This window comes from Melospiza georgiana, chromosome Z (assembly GCF_028018845.1).
Source record: "Melospiza georgiana isolate bMelGeo1 chromosome Z, bMelGeo1.pri, whole genome shotgun sequence".
Classification (NCBI taxonomy): Eukaryota; Metazoa; Chordata; class Aves; order Passeriformes; family Passerellidae; genus Melospiza; species Melospiza georgiana.
In genome coordinates this window covers 22,781,639-22,803,056 of record NC_080465.1, presented here as the reverse complement: position 1 = coordinate 22,803,056, position 21,418 = coordinate 22,781,639, and the positions used below count along the sequence as shown (strand labels likewise).

Genomic DNA, 21,418 nt, shown 5'->3' with positions numbered 1-21,418 from the left:
TTTTGAGTCTTTTACCTGCAATCCTTTTCCCTTCCCAATTACATGACTGTTGTTGCTTTGTCTGCCTTCTTGCATTGTTCTGAGCAGTTACAGAGTAAAGGGCATCTGATAACTTTTAATTCACTTCTATGGCTTATTTTTCTTCAGTTTTTGAAGACCTTCTTTGAATAGGTTTCTAAATTGTGTTTTCTGGATTGGTTTCACTGAACGTTCACTTATGCTGACAAATGTGGATGTGTTGTGAAGTGAAGCAGCTTTTGCTGGACTGTGAGCAGACATAGAAAGTAGGCTTTTGGGTTGATGGTGAACTCTTTGGCAACCCTGTGGATGCCTTAAGGGAAGTAGGATTGTTATCTGTAGTGGCAGTGTTGTATGCTGTTATGAAATCACTTGTAGGTGATAGCAGTAATGCCCGGTGATAGCAGTAACAGAGCCGTGTGCAAGTGCTTTGTAGCCTCCACATAACACCAGCATTTTAATGGTAGTCTTTTTCAACAAACCAGTAAAATTTTCAGTTTTCTTTCCCTGAATGAGAAGAACCAAGGATTGGACTGTTGTCAGGATTTCTTGTTTCTAGCAGCCTGGCTTGGTGTGAGGAAGTTTTCTCTTAAAATGGGAAGTAACAATTAACTTTGAAGTGATAGCTATGTGGCTTTTACCAGACCAGTGAGAGAAGACAGATTGCTATTGGGCCACAGTGCTAGTGCTGTCTTGTGTCATGTAGAACCTTCTTTTCTGTTCCTGTGACCCTTCAAAGTATTCAAAATGCACTTTTTTGGCAGTGGGAGGGAGAGAAGCTGACAAGACGTGGCTAATTTCTTCTGAAAAGCTAGATGTTTGCAGCACTGTAATTGAAAATTATGTGCAGCACTGTAATTGAAAATTATGTTGCACTGTTTTCTGTGTATCTTATCTGATTTAAAACCAACAGATTCCTGCTATACTCTTGGAGAAACTGATTACACGCATCACTGTGTCTAAATGGTTACTATAAACTCTTGGGTGTCATTCCTCTTTTGACATTGCTCTAAACATTTTCTTGGAGTTACTAACAGTGTAAAATGAAAGGCATGGAGGACAGAGAAGATGATTTTCTGGGAAGTTTTACAAGATGAATCTGAAAGTCTTAGCATTTTTCCTCTTTCTCCCTCCTTCACTGCAAGCCCCTCAGCCAAGAACAAAAGGGTAAAATGAAACAAAAGTCAGGTCAGGTAAATAGCTCTTCTATTTTAAACAGAGAACTAGGAGCAAGAGTTCCCTGGAAACACTAAGCTTAGTTTCCTTAACCCTTCTCTTGCACAGAGTTCTTGCCTTTCTCCAGGGAGGGCTGATATGGTTTCCATCTTCCTTCAGCCATCCACATTATTGGGCCTTGCTGTAATTTAACAGATTTGATACTACTCTTTCTGGGGCTTTGATACTTCTGTTGGAGTTGGAGGTAGGGAGCCAACCCCCTGAGTGATGGCAGGCATGCTGGGATGATGAGGTGGGCACCAGAGGGGAGGGGGTGGGCATCTGATCCTCAAAGTCTTGAGCTTTGAGATCCTGAGAAAGGGACATAATCTTCCTCCAAGATCCTGTCCCTAGTGTGAAGGTGAGGAAGCAAGCTTGTTGCAAAAAGAAGCCTGACAGTTTATGTAAGGTCCAGGATTATACAAGGGAGGCCTTTCTTCCCCAGTCATTGTGTGGGGGTATGGGATTCACAAGTATACAAGTGGCATACTGGTGGAGATCTGCCATGACTAGTCTTTTACTGCTTTGTTCTTATACAGGATGTAAACTCTGCTCTATGACTTCACTAGTGCTTTAGTGGAAAGGTTTAGACCTCAGCAAGAAGATTTGAAAGAGCAGCGTGGAGAGTCTAATACAGGCTCAATTCTTTGTAGGACTGAGTATTGGCTGGTCGGCTCTTTTGTAGGCACTTGGGGGCAATAGTCAGTGCAGGGTTAGCACTGCTCTTCAAATACAATGCTGTGTAGTAGAGGACTGTATCATGTGTTTGTCTTCTAACTCCTGTCTTTCTATTCTAGGTCACTTTCCAAATAAAGCTATGCCTTCAGCAGGAACCTTGCCATGGATACAGGGGATCATCTGCAATGCCAACAACCCATGTTTCCGCTACCCAACTCCTGGGGAATCCCCTGGTATTGTTGGAAACTTCAATGCCTCCATGTGAGTCTGTCTGCTTTTGCCTCATCTCTGTTCTTAGGGAAACATGGGGGAAAAGGGTATTTGGAAGTCACCTATCAGTTGTGAAATCTTACACCGTGTGAGGGTTTTGCAGTTTCTACTGCCTCTGTAGTACCAGATTCTTCAGTTACCAACTTCACAGGGGCTAGCAGGCAGCTGGTAGGCATGCAGAATTCCCAAGTTCAATTACCTGAAGCTCTTGGTGAATGAAAAGTTTTGCATGGATAAGGACTGAGCCCATTCTCTTACCTGGGCTCAGAATTTGACCTCAAAAAAGTAAGGCTTTTTAAGATGCTCCTTTTTTCAGAGCATCTTTTTTTCCTGGTTAATGAACCTCTGAACAATGTAGAGTGAGAGGCAGTTGAATATGTTTAGGGAATACTCCCTGATGTTTATTGCTTATTGCTGGCTGATATGATGCAGGAAGCACAATTTATGGCCAGCTTTCTTACACTTTGCCTTACTTGCTACATTCATGGTCTCGGGAAAGATAGGCTTAATGTAGAGCATAATGCATCTGGAGAAGCATTTGAAAGGAGCAAGGATATTGTTAAATTATTGTGCTTCTAAGAAGCAGCAGTTTACAGGCAGCAGGAACCCCTCTCCACCTCTGTCATAAAACCGCTTTCAAATGCATGATGTTCAGTGTAACTTATTGATTTGTCTTGCATTAGCAGACATCTTTTATTAACCTCCTTGGATTGTCACTAGGTAGTCATTGAGGAAAGTTTTTGTGCTGGCATGACATAATTAGAGGGGATTAAAGTTTGGAATTGGTATGTAAAACTGCATCTGTGGATGGTGTATCATGGAGCTGATGACTGGTGGCTGTTTTTCTATTTTCCTACAGTATTTCCCGCCTGTTCTCGGATGCCAGGAGGTTACTGTTGTACAGCCAACAGGACACAAGTATAAAGGATGTCCAGAAGGTCCTGGGAAAACTGCGCAAGTTGGGAAATTCCTCTGGCTTAGGTAATAGCCTGATAGAAAGAGTCAATATCTGATATTTCTGGCCTGGTTAATTCTGTGTGCGGATAAATTTCAGGAATGTACCATAATGTGAATGTGCACTATTATAACTTGCAGCTTATGGAACCTTTTCCAGTCCTGCAGAAGTACCTTAAACCTCTCCTGTGTCAGAGCTTTGTGTGCTCTTTAATTTATTTGGTGGAAGAAGAAAGGCATGGTGTGTAATGCCAAGAACAGCAGCTGTTTTGGATGTGAAACTATAATACTGAGCACACTGAAGTTAGTTAAAGTGCTTGTTTTCTCAAAGGAGCTGAAGTAGTGTGTCTTTTTGGAAAAGTACTAGTTATTTTGATATTTTGTGAAGCAGTGAACACAATGTAGCTGCAATTTAGTGTTCTACCCTCTGAGCTCCAGAGGGAAGTGTGCTGGAAGAGCACAGATGGAGAAATACTGATATTGGCCTCCCAATTTACAAACTCAAAACTGGTTATTATCTGACAATGAAATATGCATTTGTCGTCTTGCGTTTTGTTTTGGTTTTGACTTTGCTGTTGTATACTCTCTGATATTGTCTGGCAGGATTTTGAATGGCAGGGTACAAAAGAAAACTGTCTAGTTTCACTGCCCTATTTCCTATGAAAATTAGAATCCTCCAATTTTTAGCTTGTGTGAGGAGATGGTGTGCTTTCCTGCCCTGTGCAGATGAATGACTGACTAGTGTGAGATCACATGGAAAGCTTGCAGCAGAGCTCTGTCCAGTCTCAGGAAATAATGTGGCAGATCCTTGCTATTGCCAGGTCTCTCTGATGTGGTGCCTAAAAGTTTTTTGGCATATTCTTCCCTGAAAGATTGTCTGTCTTGGCTGCTGTGTTAGTGTGGCATGTGCCTAGTGGAAATGATGGAAAGTAACAGTTTAGAAAGACGTACAGCAGGGAAATAGAAAAGGGAGCATAGCCATTGAGGGTCTTCACCCATAGCCTTTATGCAGCATGTAGAGCTCTTTGGACATACGTAGTATTTTGGTGTTTTGTGAAAATTGCCCTTGGTTTCACAGCAATAGTTCTTAGCTCTCATCATTTGAGGCTCAGGCAGGCTGCAGGGAGAAAAATATCTGACCTGATATGATGTGAATAGTGTCACATAGTCTGATGTGTACTGAGCATACCTAAAGCAGAGATGGTGTTTTTACATTCTTTTTTGTCTTGCTCAGTACATTGCAGGTCACCTTGGAATAACCTGTACTGTTAGTGGCAGGTTGGCAGTATGTGCTGAAGGTATGTACAGACATGGACTGTGCAAGGTATTTGTGTTGGGTATTTAACCCCCCTCTCTCCTCTTCAGAGTTGTGCAGAATTCTGATGTGATCACAGCTGCATATAATACTGTAGTCTACTGACTCTGACCATTAGTTCATAGTTGTGTATAAAGGACATGCCTTCTTGCTAAGGATCTCAGTATCCATACCACCAGGCCTTCTCTCTCTTTACTCACAGAACTGGTGAGTGACATCCTCACACTTTTACCTAAATCTGGAGCATATTCAGAAGGGAGAGGACACAGAGTGAATCCTTTGTGCAGAAATGGACACATAATGAACACAGCCAAAAGGAGTTAAAATGACTGTTTCCCAAGGAGAAGTTTGATGTTGTTTTCATGGATATCTTCAATTGTTTGGTTTGTTTGCTGGGAACAAGCTCTCCCCATCAGAATGACAGATAATTATTGTCACTGGTTTTTACACTTCTAGTAATAGTATTTTACTCTTTAGTGTTATTTCTTTTACACTTGCATTGACAAGTTAACTCTTCCAAAGAGAGTAGATCCTGGTGTGGTGTTTTGAATTGAGACATGCAGTGAATGTCAGACATGGACATTTACAAGAACATTATTAAAGCGATAAACTGAAGCTCTTGCTGCTGGGAAGGTCTTAGGGGGAGGAGTGATTCCAAGAAGAGCTTTTTGTTGCCTATGGAGTACTTTACAACTTGAAAGTCAGAAGCTCATGTTTCGCTCTACTGTAAAGACTAGTGGACTGACTGTAAAAACAATCCTCAGACCCAGTCACACAGACTATATTTCTATAATAAAATATTTCAAATGCGTAATCAAAAAATCAAGCCTCTGTGTCATTAGAATGACAGAATGTCCATTGTTGGTAAGGCCTTTGGAGAACAAAGCCTGTTTGTGTTTCTCATGCTAATTTACAAAGCCATCCAGCTTGGTGGATCCTGCTGTCCACTCATTGGTTGTGTGATTCATTCTTTGACAGCATGCATGATACAGCATCCTCTAATCTTAAAAGCATTCATTTATTTATACTTAGCAGTGCATAGATTCCTGTTCAAGGGAGGTCAACTCTCAGTTGCTGTTGATGATGAGGTGTGAGAGATGCAAATCCTCTTCCCTCTGGAGCATTTCTTCCAGTGACTCTGGGAACCTAAGGAGACAGTAGGAGTGGGTGTCAGATATAAGTGCACCACCCAGCCTGAAAGCACTGTCTCTATATATGTGTTTCCCCCAGCAGCAGGAGGGCTCGTTAGCGATAAGCTAATAATTGAAAATGTAATATCCTATATGTTACAAACTCTCACCTGGACCTGAAGCCATGTGAATTGGTGGTGCAGACAGGTGGAACTTTACAACTTCCCCAGTGGGATGTGCTCCTTGGTGTGACATGGACTCTGTTGGAGTTTCTGCAGCTCCTTTCTCCCCTCACACACTCTTCCCACTACTGCCAGATGATTTTGAAACAGGCTTCTGGGAGTTATCTCTCATTGCTAGCATGCAAATTGGAGCTAATGCTGGTCATGCAGAGCATTCATGTCTAAATCTGGTTTCTGATGTCTGAATCTGTTCAGAGGGCATTTGCCAGAGTCCTTTCACTGGAACCTTCTTTAAAACAACCCTCACAAACTACAGTTCAAGGTGTGATTCTTAGTCATCTGATCTGAAGTTAGGCATGAGCTGAACCTTGGGAATGAGAGACCTACTTAAGATGGCTCACGTTGCTTGCACAGGTATGAGCATGTCAGTGTCTTTGTTAAACACAAGGTAGGACATGAAGGTTTTGTTCAGGACATGCTATCCACTCATTTCAACAGGCTTTGTATCTTAGGCACTTCTTGATAAGGTGGGAGATAATTCCTCATAACAGGACTGTTTGTGCAGGAGTTGGAGGAGGGACAACAGAGATCTCTCTGGAGAGGAAGGTGTTATTAGTAGGGAACAGTTCAGTGTGGCTTCATGTAGCACGTTTTTTGGCCAGGATGCCAGGATAAAGTGCTAAGTGGTGGTGTGAGGGAGTTCAGCACATGCAGCTGTCATGCTCTATGGCCACTGCTGTTGTGTGGCTACTTCCAGCAAACCCCGAGCAGTGAAATCTACGTGCAGGCACACACATACCATAACATAATCAATTTTGCAGGCAGATGCCAGTTGCCCTCTCTGTTCCACTTGTTACATGTCTGTCCAGCAATGTCACCAAGGTCTTTAACACTCATGATAAGGCAGAGTGCAAATCAGTACAGAGAGTCAAAGACCTTGGTGACAGCACTTTCAAGAGCATGAAAAGGCTGCTGGGATCACCAATTGCAAGCACTGAATTTGCAGCTGGCCTCAGTGCCATTTTATCAGGATAACTGTTAGCAAGAAATAAGCCTCTTCTGTTTTGAAAGATGGAGATACAGCTTCTATTGACTCTGAGGCACACTCCCCTTATTTCTTCCTTCTGTCTACATGACTCTAAAATACTTTGTTCTGCAGTGCCACAGGGCAATAAATTAACAGGTATAATTAAAGCCATCTTCTTTGTTTGCTGCTAAAAGTTGTAGATACAAGCCAGCCTGGCTAGTATTTACTGCATTGCTTTTAGTTTTCAGTGATCCCAAAGGGCATGTTTCTATTTTTCTTGAAGCCAACCCAACTAAATGAAAATGGAGCAATGAAATAGGCAGAGGGAAACAAACATCGCCTAAGAAATTGCATCAGATCTTGGGCTGTTATTCCACATGTGCCCTGCCTGTCCCAGTTGTTTGCTGGATTAGTATTGCTTGTGGCAGAAGAGACAAACATCAGCTGGGTGGCATTCTTTGCTGATGTTGCACTCTGCTCCACACAGAGATGTTGACACTGAAGGAGTTTGCAGCCTGTCCTCTGGTCAATGCTATTAGTGCTTTTTTTTATTTAACAGGGGAAGGATGGTAGAGAGCTTGGGCTAAAGAAGAGCCTTTGGAGAGGCTTTCTGGTGGCTTGTGTATTACTGTATGATTACAGGGTGCTCAGGGAAACAGGATGTTATATATTATCTGCTAGGTAACATTAAAGTGGTGGCTAACTCCCTCCTCAGTGTCTTGTCCCTAACAAAATTGAGCCCACACCCTCAAGCTAAACATTCAGATTGGTTCTTATACCTGCCTATGCCTGCCTAATTAGACTGGTTTCCTCCCTGACTTCCTTTGGGAAGAATCCTAGCAAAAACCAGCTAGGCTAGAATGAAGACTAGCAAACCATATGTCCAGGTGGCCTTCATGCCTGGAAACACCTCCAAACACTAACTGTGGCAGGGTGGCATTCTTGTTGCTGCACATAAATATGCACCTGGGTTCTCTGATAGTGTGCTCCACAGAGACATTGAGGTCCTTGCCTTTCCTTTAGGCCAGGGGCAAAGTGCTGCCAAAAATGCTGCCCTGTGGTATCAGTAGAGAGGTCTTGATTTATTGAGGTAGGTAGGAAGGCTACTTTACCTTTGTGTATTCAGTAGCAGTTACCTTGCACTAGCCCTCCGCAGAACTCCCTAGGGCATTCCTGGCTGCTACTGCCTCCCAGTCCAAAGCATTCCTCCAGGAAGGGGAGTCTGGGACTGTGTGGGAACTGCTGTGATTTCTGCTGGGTCAGATGCAGCCTGTCACAATGAGCAAGTGGAAGAAGTGGCCAATACTGGGTGCCTGGGTTGCACAAATATTGTAGTTGTTGATTGGATAGGAGTTTCAGGTACACATGGCAGTTTTCCCACATTTGCTTAATTAATTTTTTCTTCAAATCTGTGCTACTAAACAGGCATATACATGAATGTTCTTAGAGTTTATTTTTTTAAGTAAATGGAAATTGTTTAGGCAACTGCAGATCTTCTGGAAAAACATTTCCAGAAGGAAATGGAAGGGCACTTTAGGTCCCTTATTACAGGTTGTGGGCAAAGTCTCTCTGTGAATCCAATTGGTGTGTTATTTTTTCTGTCCTCAGCTGAAACTGGGAGGCTGACAGTCAAGAGGTAGGCAGAAGTGAAAAAGACTTCTTATGGCAGCATTGGTCCCAGGTTTTTTATTGGGCAATTAGGTGTATAGTTTTAATTAGTTAGGTGACATGATATTTGCATAATTCAGAAAATAGTGTCCTGTAACTACAATATAAAGAGATATGGAATCATCATTTTCAATAGAGCCTGCTTTCCTTATTATTTGGAAGCCAAGGATGTGATTAAACTAATAAAATTGTCTTGATAGAGGTCAAAGTACAAAGGTCTGCTGTACTTTAAAATCTGTTTCCTGGAGAATCATACTTGTTATCCATGGGACTTTTTATGAACACTTGTTACTATGTGACTTTGCTTAGAGGTTGAGATTGGTAAACACATCTCAGCATAATGTGCTGTATTCTGGTTCTGTAGAACTGGGCTTTCTGTAGAACTGGGCTGTTTTTTGGTCTGAACTTCCTTCATACAGAGACACTTCTGAAGATAGAAGTTCAGAATTATGCCAGCTTGGATTCTAGGTAGATATGTATGGATGTGATAGAGCAAGACTGAAATCTCTTTGAATGGGGAATTGAAAAAACATATGCAGTGTTACTTTAAATCTGGCATTTTTACACTTGCATTGACAAATTAACTCTTCCAAAGAGAGTAGATCCTGGTGTGGTGTTTTGAAATGAGACTTGCAGTGAATGTCAGACATGGACATTTACAAGAACACTATTAAAGCCATAAACTGAAGCTGTTGTGTCTGAACTATACTAGGTGACAGGAGATTGAGAAAAATGTTTCTGAGAATCCTGTTGCAGAAGATTGTGTGAAACCTGTTAATAAAAAAAAGGAAACTGCAAGCTTGTTGGCTAAGGCTGCACTGGCAGTGTAGTTACTTTAGACCCAGCTAACCTGGTGCCAGTTAATGGCACTGCATGGAGAGGAGTCAACAGCACCCATAACTACAATTAGCAACAGAGTGTGGTTGAGTATTCAGTAGATACTAAATTTCAATTTCTTAATTTCATTCACCTTTATCTTAATTTGTCTAGATAAAGATACAATGATAAAGAAAGCAAGAATTGCTTACTGTACTTATCAGTAATTAGTATCAGTATGTGCTGCAGAGGTAGTGCCATCTTTAAAAGTTCTGGGTGTTCTCTAAGTCTTTAGCCTTGTCTGTTAATGCTGACTTTTGTTTTAAACCAGCAAATAAAGTGGAAAGCGTTAGGTGAACAGTTAGGCTTCTCACACTTTGCTATTATCTCCCTCTTTGTATGGAACTTGTCAGTACAGCTTGTTAATGTCAGGATTGTTTTAGCCTTAATTTGCATTTATTTTCTGCTTTCCACTCTGGCAAATTCTGCATTTCTTTTCACTGACTTCTAATCTCAGAATCTTAAGAAATGCCTGATTTGTGGAAGGTTGCATTGGGTTTGTTTAAGCTGCATTCTGAGGTTGGTTGAGACAGCGGGATAGAGACTTTCCACATTGAGCTTAGTGTTAGTACTCCCCTAGGAAATATGTAACACTGTTATTTGATGAAAAGTTCAGCTTTCTCAGGGGATTTCTGTGGGCCTGAGCTCTCATGAGAGTGGTGATTATGAAATTGCCCCGTTTGGAAAAAGTCCTGTACACTTCTGTGTTTGGTTGGTACTGAGGCCAGAGTGCCTAATTTAGGTCTGACCTCCCATATCTCTCAAGTTAATATTCAGCTTTGGAGCAGTCTCTAGTGATAATACATTTTATCTTCAGCATATATTACAAACACTTATTACCTAATTTTTACAGCATTCCTGTGAGCTAAATAAATAAACAGCTGCCCTCATTCTCAAACACAGTAGGATGTGGCAGTTTTCAATGCAGTCAGGATGCAGTAAAAACTGATGGCTTTTAAAAAATGTTGATGGTAAATCAAGTTCTTTTTTACACAGGCAAAAGGACAGGGCACTGCATGCCTAATTTTTTTGAAAATCCATGACAGTTCAATTTTGGGGCAATCTTATGTTCTGTTTAATACTTTTGGTCATAAAATAAGTGATTTTTAGTAGCGGGATCCTGACTAAAATGAAGCAAAATATTCTGCCACCTGTGACTGAATTTCTTTGCAGCTTTATTAAAATGTGATGCTCTCCACTTTCAACCCTAGTGATTTTTGCTGTGTTTTATTGAGTAATAGTTGTGAATTCATTGAAATGCATTTTAAATTCATTTAATGAGTTTTATGTTTATACTTTCATATGTTTTGTTTTCAAAATTCTGGAAAAATCCATTTAATTAAATGCAACAGCTGCAGAATTAAAAAAATAGGCATATGCTTATGTATTTACTGAGTGCCAATAAGTAATAGAGTTTGTTAAAACCTGGTATTGCTTAGGCCTGTGTATCAAGAATTCTCAGCTGATAACAAATTGGTGTACCTTTGCAAATTCAGTGGAATGTCACTCATCTATTAGCTGGAGAACTTGCCCAAGCTTTTTTTTATGCTGACCTGGCAGCACTCTGTGTGCTATAGTGGGGGAGATTCATGCTGTTCTGTGACACACATCCTCTGTAAACAGCCAGTTTCCTTCCCTTTCTAATTTAGCTTTAGTTTTAAGAATGGTGCAATAAAAGGCCCTTTAAAAGGATTTAAAATAAGACCCTTTCCTGTGAGTTTTGGTGTTTTGTGGTGTTTTTTTCTTCATTCTGTTCTTCTAAATGTATTTTTAGAGGAACATACCACCTGAGGTAGTATTTAGGTGTGTTTTTCTTGACATTGTCAGAAGGTTTATTTAACCACAGACAGTCAGAACTTAATAAGCATAAACTATTATATCTTTGGAAGTCTTTTCCTTATAGTTCTCTATGTATTCTGACAAGTGCAGCTGAAACATAGTTGGACCATATCTGAAGCTGACTGAGCATAGAAATGGCCAGAAGGAGATTTGCTGATGGGGCAAAGACAGCTTACTGCAAAGATAGCGATATCTGCAGTCTGAATGCCTGTTCCGGATTGTGCCAGCCACCTCCTTAGGAAAGCAGCAAAGAGCTGCTTCAGAACAGTAGGGAGAAAAATAAAAAGTGGATTTGACACTTGAGACCTAGTGCGGATATGGAAGTCCATGATCCCGGCAATTTTCATTGTAGCAAAGGAACAACCATGTGACAACATGGTCAGCAGCCATCGCCTATGGTTTTACCCTGCTCTGTTCACATGCTTCCTGCTTAGCAGGTGAGGAACAGTGTGCTGTAAAGCCAGAGAACACATAGACAACAAAGTAGCCCTTTAAGACCACAAGTGTCTTCACCTACCTCATCTTTTTCCTTCTTTTTCATGTAATCTCTACTGCTACCTTAAAGTGCAAGGAATTTTACTAGTGTATCCATAGAAATGAGGTGTAAGACCTCTCTGGCAGTACATACTCCATGTTTTTCAGATAACTGCAGTGCTTTCTGACTCTGGTACACAGAATCAGGTTCCTAAAGTACCAGGAGGTACCGCTCTTCTCTGCACCTAGAAGTAATCCAGTCCTCTGTGTAAAGCAGAGTGGTGCAAATGCTCCAGGGTGTATTTTCAGACAGTAAGTTATGTCAGTACCTAAGGGAAGGACTGGTTAGTATATTGACAGGTCAATAGGAAACCAGCTGGAAGGATGAGCTCCTGAAACTGCAAAGGCAGGTTCTGTTTGGGACCATCCTGATGTAATGTAGTATAATGTCATGCTTAGAATGTGAGAGACATGATTTCCAGCTAAAACTTTGTGTGAGTTTGGGCAGTCATTATTTACTAAGCATCTGTTTCACTAGGTACAGAAAACATAATCTTTTCTTTGGTGCTGAAGTTTGAGGGTTTTATTCCCTTCTGTTGGCCTTGAGACTCAAAAGCAAACCCAAACAACTATCCATAAGGGTAACTTTGCAGTGACCAACTAAATTGAAATATAGGTAGCAATCATGGGAGATTGAAATAATTTGGATGTAGATGTATTTTCAGCGGAAGTAGACTGTGTTTCTGGTTGAACTAAGTGGAGTGTAATGATTGGCTTATTGTGGTTAATCTTCAGCATTTTTTGATTTGTTTTACTCTTTGTTCTGAAGGTGGCTTATGCTGCAGTGTGCTGGAATAAGGAGCATTAGGACTTGGCACTAAATTCGGAAGTGTCAGATCTTCCTTAACATAGGAAAAGTAAGAGCTACTATGATCTGCTGACTGCAGGCTTGGTATCTTGCTGAACTTTAGAATCAGTCAGATGTCAGTCAGGTTCCCCGAATTTGTGACAAGTAAGAGGAACAGATAACTGGCAGGATGAGCCTTCACACCCAAGAGAGGGTAGTTTTTTCTCTTCTCATCAGCCTTTCTGTGTAAGGAGGAACAAATACAAGTGCAGGATAGTCAGGGTGCTTTGATCCTGGAAAGCTCTGCCTGCTATTTTGCTTAAGGTTCATCATTAACCATGCCAGTTTAATGGGAGAAGCTCTTCAAACTGGATACATGGTGCTGTGAGAATTTTCAAGTAGGAAAATACTGCTGGATACATTCTGCCTGCTTGTTTTGGGGAGAGAATGATTCTCATATAAGTATCTTCTTGTTGCATTTGAATTAACAGTCTCACTGATACATGCTTACATAGCCGGTTTATGAAATGACTTCTGCTATTTGTAATGGTCATTCGATGTCCAGCCCTGCCATTTCCAGTGATTTGAATTTCTACTAAATTTACAGTCACTTTCTCAAGTAGAAGGAATTCTAGACAGGGTCCTCCTTGGTCCCAACTTACTCTTTCAACTTCTGCTTAGCTCCATGCATTTTTAATAGCATAGTGCCATTGCGATTCCTTGTGTGCTTATGTTTGCCATTAGAATTGTGGTGGCATGTGGTATGTGACTGGATGTGATCTAGGCATTTGGTTTTCTCTCTCTACTGCTTGGGGTTTTAAAATAGATTTTACTTTGAGTAGATGTTTTGAAGCATCTAAAACCTGTATATTTCCAGGGCATAATATTCCCAGTGCTGTGAAAATCCAGTCTTAACATCAAAGAATTACTTCCTGACTTTGTAGAAAAACCATCTTGCCCTGAGCTGGGTTTGACCTTTGGAGGGCCTTCTCTGTAGTTTATACCATCCCTGAATTTATTTGGTTTACCACTCCTAAAAATAATGTTGTTGTATTAATGAAGTATTTTATATCGTCACATCTGTGGTCCATCATCTCTGTGACTGAAAAGCCAGTTCAGAGCCTTAGAAATTTGTCCTTATTTCATGAACATTAGCAGGAGAATTTTCAACCAGTTATAATGCCATGCAATTTGAAGTTCTGCTCAGAATTTACTTCTTAAAGCAATACAATGACTATTATTAGGGTGTTTCCTTTAAGCCTACTTACTTTTTTTGCACTGTTGGAAGTCTGCATAATTTCTTTCTGCTTTTTTTGTTGGCAAACACTATTTCATGGTTGTCTGTGCAGATAACAGAATTTGCCTTACAACAGGGAAAGTCTTGAGAATATCTGTTCTGAGGCACAGTGTGGGGCTTAGGGAGGTGGCTGGGTGTGCCCCTCGTTCGGCAGGAGCTCTGCAGGCTGTGTTTGCTGGCAGGGCTGTGGCGGCCAGCCTGAGGATTTTTCCTCTGTGCCTTGTGTCTTGGCTTTCAGATGCACAGTCTTTCTCTTGTCATGTGTGTCATACAGGAAGAGGGCCTGATGGCCTTTGTACAAAACAACTGCATGAAGGCATGTATTAGCCTTGTGTTTGATGCTGGCTTCGCAAGGGTAGAGGTGGGATCTTGGCTTAATGGGCTCTGCATGCCTGAGGTCAGTGTACCCCCAGTGAAGGCTAGCTGGTTTGTGTATGTGCGTTGGTACATGCTGAGAGCTGTGCTTTCTGCCAGAGTAACTGTTCTAGACTATATTTAAAGGTCTTCCAAGAAAAAGTTATGACTTAGAGAGGAATGGAGGTGGTCCTGATGTCACAAGATGAGAGGGAAGACCTGGGCCTGTTGCACAGCATTTCCCTTTCTCTGAGGAAAGATGCTAGCTGGTGGAGATGGATGGCAGGCTGCCTTCTCTTTACTCACATCACTATTTGGCATGGCAGATATACGAAGATGATGGACCCTGGTTAATGGGGTGTTCACTTAAATATTATCTAGTGTCTGCAGAAGCAGCCCTGTTTGATGTGTAATGGCTTTCAGGGCAGAGAGCTGTAGCCTGCTGTAAAACAGGTCAGGCCATGGTTGCAGTAGGAACAGCACTTTGTGAGCAGATTAGGCTTGTATTTTCACACTAGTTGATCCTGCACAACAGGCCTGCTGAGCTGCTTGATTTCTCGTAAGCAAATCAGAGTATGGCTGTCCAACTTTTTCAGAAGACAGTTTAGCTCTTGCCAGCATTAATAGGTACACAGGTAGCTCTGAGAGCTACTCTCACCTCACAGAGGGAAAGCTGCCCCAGAGTAAAAGAATAATTAAAACATAGTGAGTGCTAAAAAAGCCAAGAGCCTTAAAAAATATTTGTTTATCATGCTTTTTGGATGTGTTGTCCAAGGTTAGGAGTATTATGAAGGCAGGTGAAAATTTGTTGCTTGCCCAGCACTGCAAGAAGTTTTGCTTTTCACATTGTCAGTCAGGGTTATTGGCCTGGTAGGGTACAGTGAAGTAGCATAGTTCACCATTAGGAGATTGCTGTTTCCTCTGGATGGTTGTCAGTTTACTCTGGGTGGTCATATAATTACAAGTCATGCAGTCTTTGGTTCTGCTGTTGAAATTATTTGAGAGCCCATTTTTATTTTTGTGGAACGTAGCTTCAAACATCTTTTGTCAATAAATCACAGTGATAGGTAAGGAGTATAAAAATCAGTCCAGGTGTTCAAGTGCACCTCTAACCTATTCAAGAGGAATACTTCCCAGATAATGAAAAATTAATACAGACTTCCAGTGTACAAGGTCATTCTGTGGCAGCATTTTGATTTGCCTGCCCTGGTCATCTCACCATGTGAGGGTTTCCTGAAAGACATGTGTCTAGCTAGAATTTTTTTAGTGGTCATGTGTGCTACCAGTAAATGCTCTCACTGCTGGAGCTGGAGGTTCTGCTTGTTGTCTCAGCTTTGCTATCTCCATGGGCTTGTGTTTTCCAAATCTCCTGTTGCTGGAAGTATGATCAGTGAAGAAGCAGTGCCCTGGGTGAAGTGGACCAGTTTGACTAGGGTGCCTTGTGACCTTGTTCTCCAGTCACACCTTGGCACAGTTTTGCACAGACATGACAGCCAGGTTTGCATTCTGACTGGGCCTTCCCTTCCTGTAGAAGTGCAGTTTTACCTGAATGGGGAGCTTTGAATCTGGAGTCTTTGAACAGGGACAAGAAAGTACATTCTTTGCTTGCTGGACATTCTTCCTTGCTTTGCTCCTTCTATTAATTGGTGGAGACAGATGCCGAACTGGGAACCCAATTATCTTTTTTTGTCTCCTTTGGGCTCTTGTAAAACCTTGCTGATTCTAAAGAATGAAGCTAAAGTGTCTCATGCCTCATCACCTTACTGTTTCATCTTGCTGTGACACCTTAGTTGCTGTTACAAAAATGATTGGGTTGCCCTAAGAACAGTCTCTGGCAAGAAATAAGGGTCAGAATTTCATACCAGCTTCTGTGTTGCATTGATATTTGGCTATGATGAATACAGCCTTAGCCAAAGGCTAGCAAGTCTCCCCAACTGCAATAGATATAAATGAAGTAACATAATTGTTTTCAGTCTTGCTTGTTTAATCAGTAGAGAGGAGTCTCCTTATGACAAGAAGCCATGTCTATAGATCAGACATATTGCCCTGCTTTCCTCATAGCTGCCGAATTAACTTTAGGCATGAAGCTGCTTCTCCCCTTCCCTTCATTAGCTTTTTATAGAGAGTTAAGCTATGTGAAACTGGGAAGTAGATCTGGCTTTCACAGTGTTTTCATTGACCTTGTTAACTTTAAAGTGGCTGAAAACCTGGTATATTTTAGATGACGGGCAGAAACCCCACAAATTAACATGAGACCTGGTGAGCTTTGCACTCTACAGTGGATTGAGATAACATTGAATTCCATTAGCATGCCTTCTATTTTTAGAACACAGTGTTCAGGATATGAAAAACATAGCCACAATTTCTGTAGGGTTCTGTTTTCCCACCCTGCTGTTTGATTTTAAAGGACACTGCACTATTAAGTTTCTGGAGGAAGTATCTTCTTTCACAGAAAGAAGAAAGAATGGGAGAGAAGTTTGATAGAAGAGTCTTGTCCTGTAACCTGCCCCTAAATGTGTTTCTTCTTTGCACTTGTCTGTGGATCTTCCCAGTGCTGTTGGAAATTTACTGCTTACTATGAGACCTGTTATGATCATACTTGTAGTAGAATCAGCAAATTAAAACTGATACCCAGCCATGGCTTTTCTTGCGCTTTGACCCACCTTTTGAGCTTGGGAAAGTAACTGGGGATGTGTTACTGGAATGAGGAAAATAAAACCCTGTGGCTTTTGGACCACAGATACTTCCTTCACTGCACAATCAGTGTTCAGTTCTGGTCTATATGGAACCGGAGAGCAGATTTGCTATTTTTAAAATAATGCATATTTTTATTTGTATTTTCATTTTAATAAGTAATATAGCAAGCATAGAGATTGTTGTTCTTCACTAATTCATGTGATTGTCTTGAGCTCTTTGAATACATTTTGGGTTTGTTTTTTTCTTTTGTCACAAAGATTTGATTCTTAAGCAAGGGCTGACTGGCCTACCACTGTGGCCAGGCATAAAGGTTCTGGAAAAGGTTGTCAGTAAAATGTAAATCTTAGGATGTAATAAAGTGTTTACAGTAGGAGATGCTCTGCAGTATGAAAATCCATCAGTTTCTGGTTTTGATGCCTAGAAGGCAGCCTCCAAGATTTGTTTGAACTGTGTGGAAATGAAGGTCAGCTATGCCTTTTGTGAAAACAATATTCATGAAATGCTGCCATGTGTGATTGTTGAATCCTGACTGGTGACTTCAGAGAGCAAGGGACATTTTGTTTTTAAGGCCTAGGAGTTCTCAATTGTGCTGGAAGCTTCCTTATGTGACCATATGAAGGATCTTTCTCCCTGTCCCACATGGGATATGGACATCTCTTCTGCTTGTTTCATGTGCATGGGGATGGTCTCCTGTTGCATCGCCATATTATGTCCAAACTGGAGCTAATTACAACAAAGGCATTTCAGCCCTGCCAGACCTGTTGGTTTTGGGAGTTATTTGCATGGTTTATAAGCAAAAGTCTCTGTTCTCTGCTATTGCTCCCTTGATGTGAGGACTGAAATTGTAAAAGCTGTTTGCCATGGGGAAATGCTGTCTCAGTATTATTTCTCCTGACTATACCACCACTGAGTCAGCAATGGTTCAAATGATGGTTCACATCTGTTTTGACAGTCTTTTGAGTGTGTTTGCTCAGTGTGACCTCAAGTTTATCTCCCCATTTGTGCCTAGGTCTTAGCTTGCTTGCTTGGCCTTATGGTTTCAGTCAGGAAGACGAACCCTGTGCTGGGGGTGAAGGAGCCTGCAGGAGTGCAGCTCCCTTGGTTTTCTGTTGAAGATAAAGGTGAGGGGCAAGGAAAGGCTGCATGTCCATGTCAAAGTATGTGGAGAGATTGGTCTCCAGTGCATTGTTCTGTGCCCACCAGCTTGCAGTGGGTGACTGTAATGATGCTCTTGGCCACTCTCAAGCAAGAGAGGAGACACACAAGTTATATCATGTTTGAGATGACATTTTGTCTTGTATATTTGAGTAACTTGATAGTGTGTCTAAATTTTTATGGCAGAATAATATTGCAGTAGTAGGCCCGTGGTAGTAAAATGTGTTCTTCCATCCACTCCAGGTGTTTGGATTATTAAGTAATCTTCATAGTAGCCTTCTGAAGATGTACAGTTTCTTTTGCTTTCTGCTTTGGAGGGCTTTTTTCCTAAGTAATGCTCTTTTTTTTCCTCAGGCCCTAGTGGGCAAGCAGTCATCTTGGATGGGAGTAGCTGTTTCCAAGAGGAAACCTGTGCAAAACCGTGACTTTTTAAGGTTTCCAGAGAGAGAATATAGATGCATTGCAGTGTTTGGTGCTCTCTGTTTCATGTGCAAGCTGTTATGCATGCCTCCATAACTGAGAGGGGTTGCATAAGACACTGACCCACAAGGCCTGAAAGTAGGACCAGATGGGGTGGAGGAGAAAATGCATGGTACAAAAGGCTGGCTGTGTGTTTAGGACACTGCAGCCAGGACTGTGGTGTTGGGATTTGGTCCCTTGGTCTTGCAGAGCTTTCATGTGTGATCTTGGGTAGTGATCATGGCTTCATGATCAGCTGTCTGGAAGCCAAACACTGCCCCACAGTTCTGGTAACCTTGTTCTGTTTCCTTCATGGTTTACTCCAAATGATGATGAAAACTTGTTAAGGTGTTTGTAGGAGTTCCTTGGAAGGCAGCATTGATTTTCAGCAAATTCTAGTGCTAAGTGAGTCTGAAAATGCTGGGCGTGACAAAAAAGGCAGGGGATGAATGCTCTGCTAATGCTGGGCTGGTTAATTACAGCTGTGAAAGATGGTGACTCTTTGTTACTCCCCCTCGTGATTACAGGCAGGTCAGCAGGAACCTCAGTGTAGTTCAGATTATACTCCTGCAATTGCATATAGAATATGTCCCTGACCAAGAAAATCATATCTCCATGTGGGAAAAAACCTCAAAGCCAAACTCAGATAAAATAGACTAGCCAAACGAAAAAGCAACACACCACTGAGGAAACAGAAAAGCGGAAGAATTATTGCTTGGCTACTATTTTTTTTTTTTCCCCATAAGGCATGTGGCCCTTTAAGAGAAGCTTGAAAAATATCTTAAGTAGGGCCAGATTCAATGAAAAATCTTGCAAACATCTGATCTCTGCATGCCATTATGCCTTCAGTTACCGCCCCCCCCCCCCCCCCCAATTGTCCCTCTGACTTTCTGAACAGTTGATGATCTCACCAAAAAATAAACAAGCTGCAGAAGTGTTCAGGGATTTTGGCACATGTAGGAAGTAACCAAGGAATCGGGGTGGGGGAAGTTTTTCTTCCACTTGCGGTGAAGCAGGGTGCTTTAGCCTCTGCTGGAAAGAGAAGGACGGTTTTATGTTATTGCAGGAGCCAGATATTTTCCCAGCCTTTTCCTGGGCAGGGAGTGGAGGTGATGGTAGATTTTGCTAGTGGGGTTCAAGTGGGGTGTTTGCACAGCGTGCTCAAAACCAGCATATTCATGAGTGGTCCTGCTGCGTGGGAGAGAGGAAGGCGAGGGAGACACTTTTGCCCCAGAGTAACCTCTGCCTTGCCTCAGCTGAGGCGGGTGATTTACTTTTTCGTGTGGAACAAAAAGGCAACGGGGAATTTGTAACTGGATATGTAGATGAAGGAGCAATGACCGTCAGTAACCCCATGTACTTCGTGCCGCAGGAGCAGAGCGCGTGGTTCCTCCCCTTGCCGGCTCCTCCGGCAGGATCAGCCTGGGAGGCAGAAGTGGCACCCGAACCACCGGGTCTCCCTGTCACCTCCCGTGGCACCCTGAGTGCACACCGCACTTCTTCCTGATGGGGCCCATTAGGGACAGTATCACCTGCCCAAGCTAAACCAAAGCCAACCAACAAAAAAACCCAAAAAAAGCAAAAAAAAAAAAAAACAAAAAACCACAAAAAAAAAAAAACAAACCACAAAAAACCTCCAACAAAGACAGAAAAAAAAAATCCCTAAACCAACCAAACAAAACTGCAACCAAAACACAAAAAAAACTAGCCAAATCATAAACCCCCTCCTGTACAGGAGGTGGGGGAAAACGTTGTTACAGCTGTCCCCTATAGGAGGGTAAAGGTACAAGCCCCTGATTCCTCCATATCATTGCTTTCTCTTTAGGGGTCATTGTTTTCAACTATTTGCTCTGGGTTGCAGCATCCTGTCTTCCTAAAGTAGAAAATACAGCATGACACCTAGCTAGTTGTACCTCAGTCTGGAAATCTTCACTCTGGTAAATCTTACAGGACTTGTCTCTCACCTCCTCCTGGCATAGGTGCTTTGCTCATCACTTCTTGCTTAAGCATTATGGAGATAGAATTGTAGAATCGTCCTTTCTCTCTCTCTTAAAGAAAACAGCAACAACAAAAACCAAACCAAATCTACTAAACACTACTCCCTGTCCCCCACCCCTTCCACCAAAAAAAAAACCCCAACCAAACCACAAAACAAAGAAACCAAAAACAAAAATACAAAACAACTACCAAAAAAAAAACCCACACAAAAAACCAAACCTACACACAAAGCCCAAGGAAACAACCCAAAACAGTGTCACCTCTGAGCATCAGCTTCAAAATATCCAGTTTTGTCGACTTTAGTAGCGTGCTTGGATTATTTCCAGATCGTTCCCCTTTGCTGTGAGGTAGGTACAAATTTGTTTCAAAGTCAAGAGCTGAAACACTGATTGCTTGAGAAGGTGAAGCAGTTGGGAAAGAAAATGGAAATAATGCTGCAAATATATTTTTTGATTCCAAGTAGCTAAGATTGTTTCCTAGATCTGTGCTTCGGTATCATACTTGTGTGTCTGCATATGTCAGACTTTGAAATTAATGATAGAGTACATCAGCTGTTAAAATAATTAACTAAGGCTAGTAAATCCCTTAGTGGTCCATGCACCAGCCCAGTCCTATGTTCAGTAACAACACAGGGATTAAGTGCTAATGCTGTAGTAGGTTTCAGATCAAGGGAGCAACTTGTTATGCCTTGCTTCTGTGTATGTATGAGCAAATTGACCTGAAGTAATGATGTTAATGGGAGTTGGTTTTGAAGGTTGATTGCTTTTTTTGTTGTTGATTTGGGGTTTTATTTTAGACCAAGACATCACAGATTGACATTTCTGAAGCCTGCCAAGTTTCAGAGTCCTTTAACAGCAACTCCTCTTTCTTTTGCGCTATGGTTTGTGTAATTCCCTCTCCCCTATTTATCAGCTTGACTTTTCCTTTTCAGTGCTCTCACATGAGTTTCCTTTTGGCTTTGCTGT

At 41.7% G+C, this 21,418-nt stretch overlaps 1 protein-coding gene across 2 annotated transcripts in view; it reads left to right on the top strand.

Annotated features, from left to right (window-relative positions):
- Nucleotides 1-21,418, top strand: part of ABCA1 (ATP binding cassette subfamily A member 1) — a 91,793-nt gene that overhangs the window by 22,891 nt on the left and 47,484 nt on the right. For both annotated transcript variants that reach the window (XM_058043653.1, XM_058043652.1), the window contains exons 4-5: nucleotides 2,031-2,172; nucleotides 3,041-3,162. In XM_058043653.1, coding sequence (XP_057899636.1) covers nucleotides 2,031-2,172; nucleotides 3,041-3,162 — 264 coding nt within the window. The remainder of the gene's footprint in view (nucleotides 1-2,030; nucleotides 2,173-3,040; nucleotides 3,163-21,418) is intronic.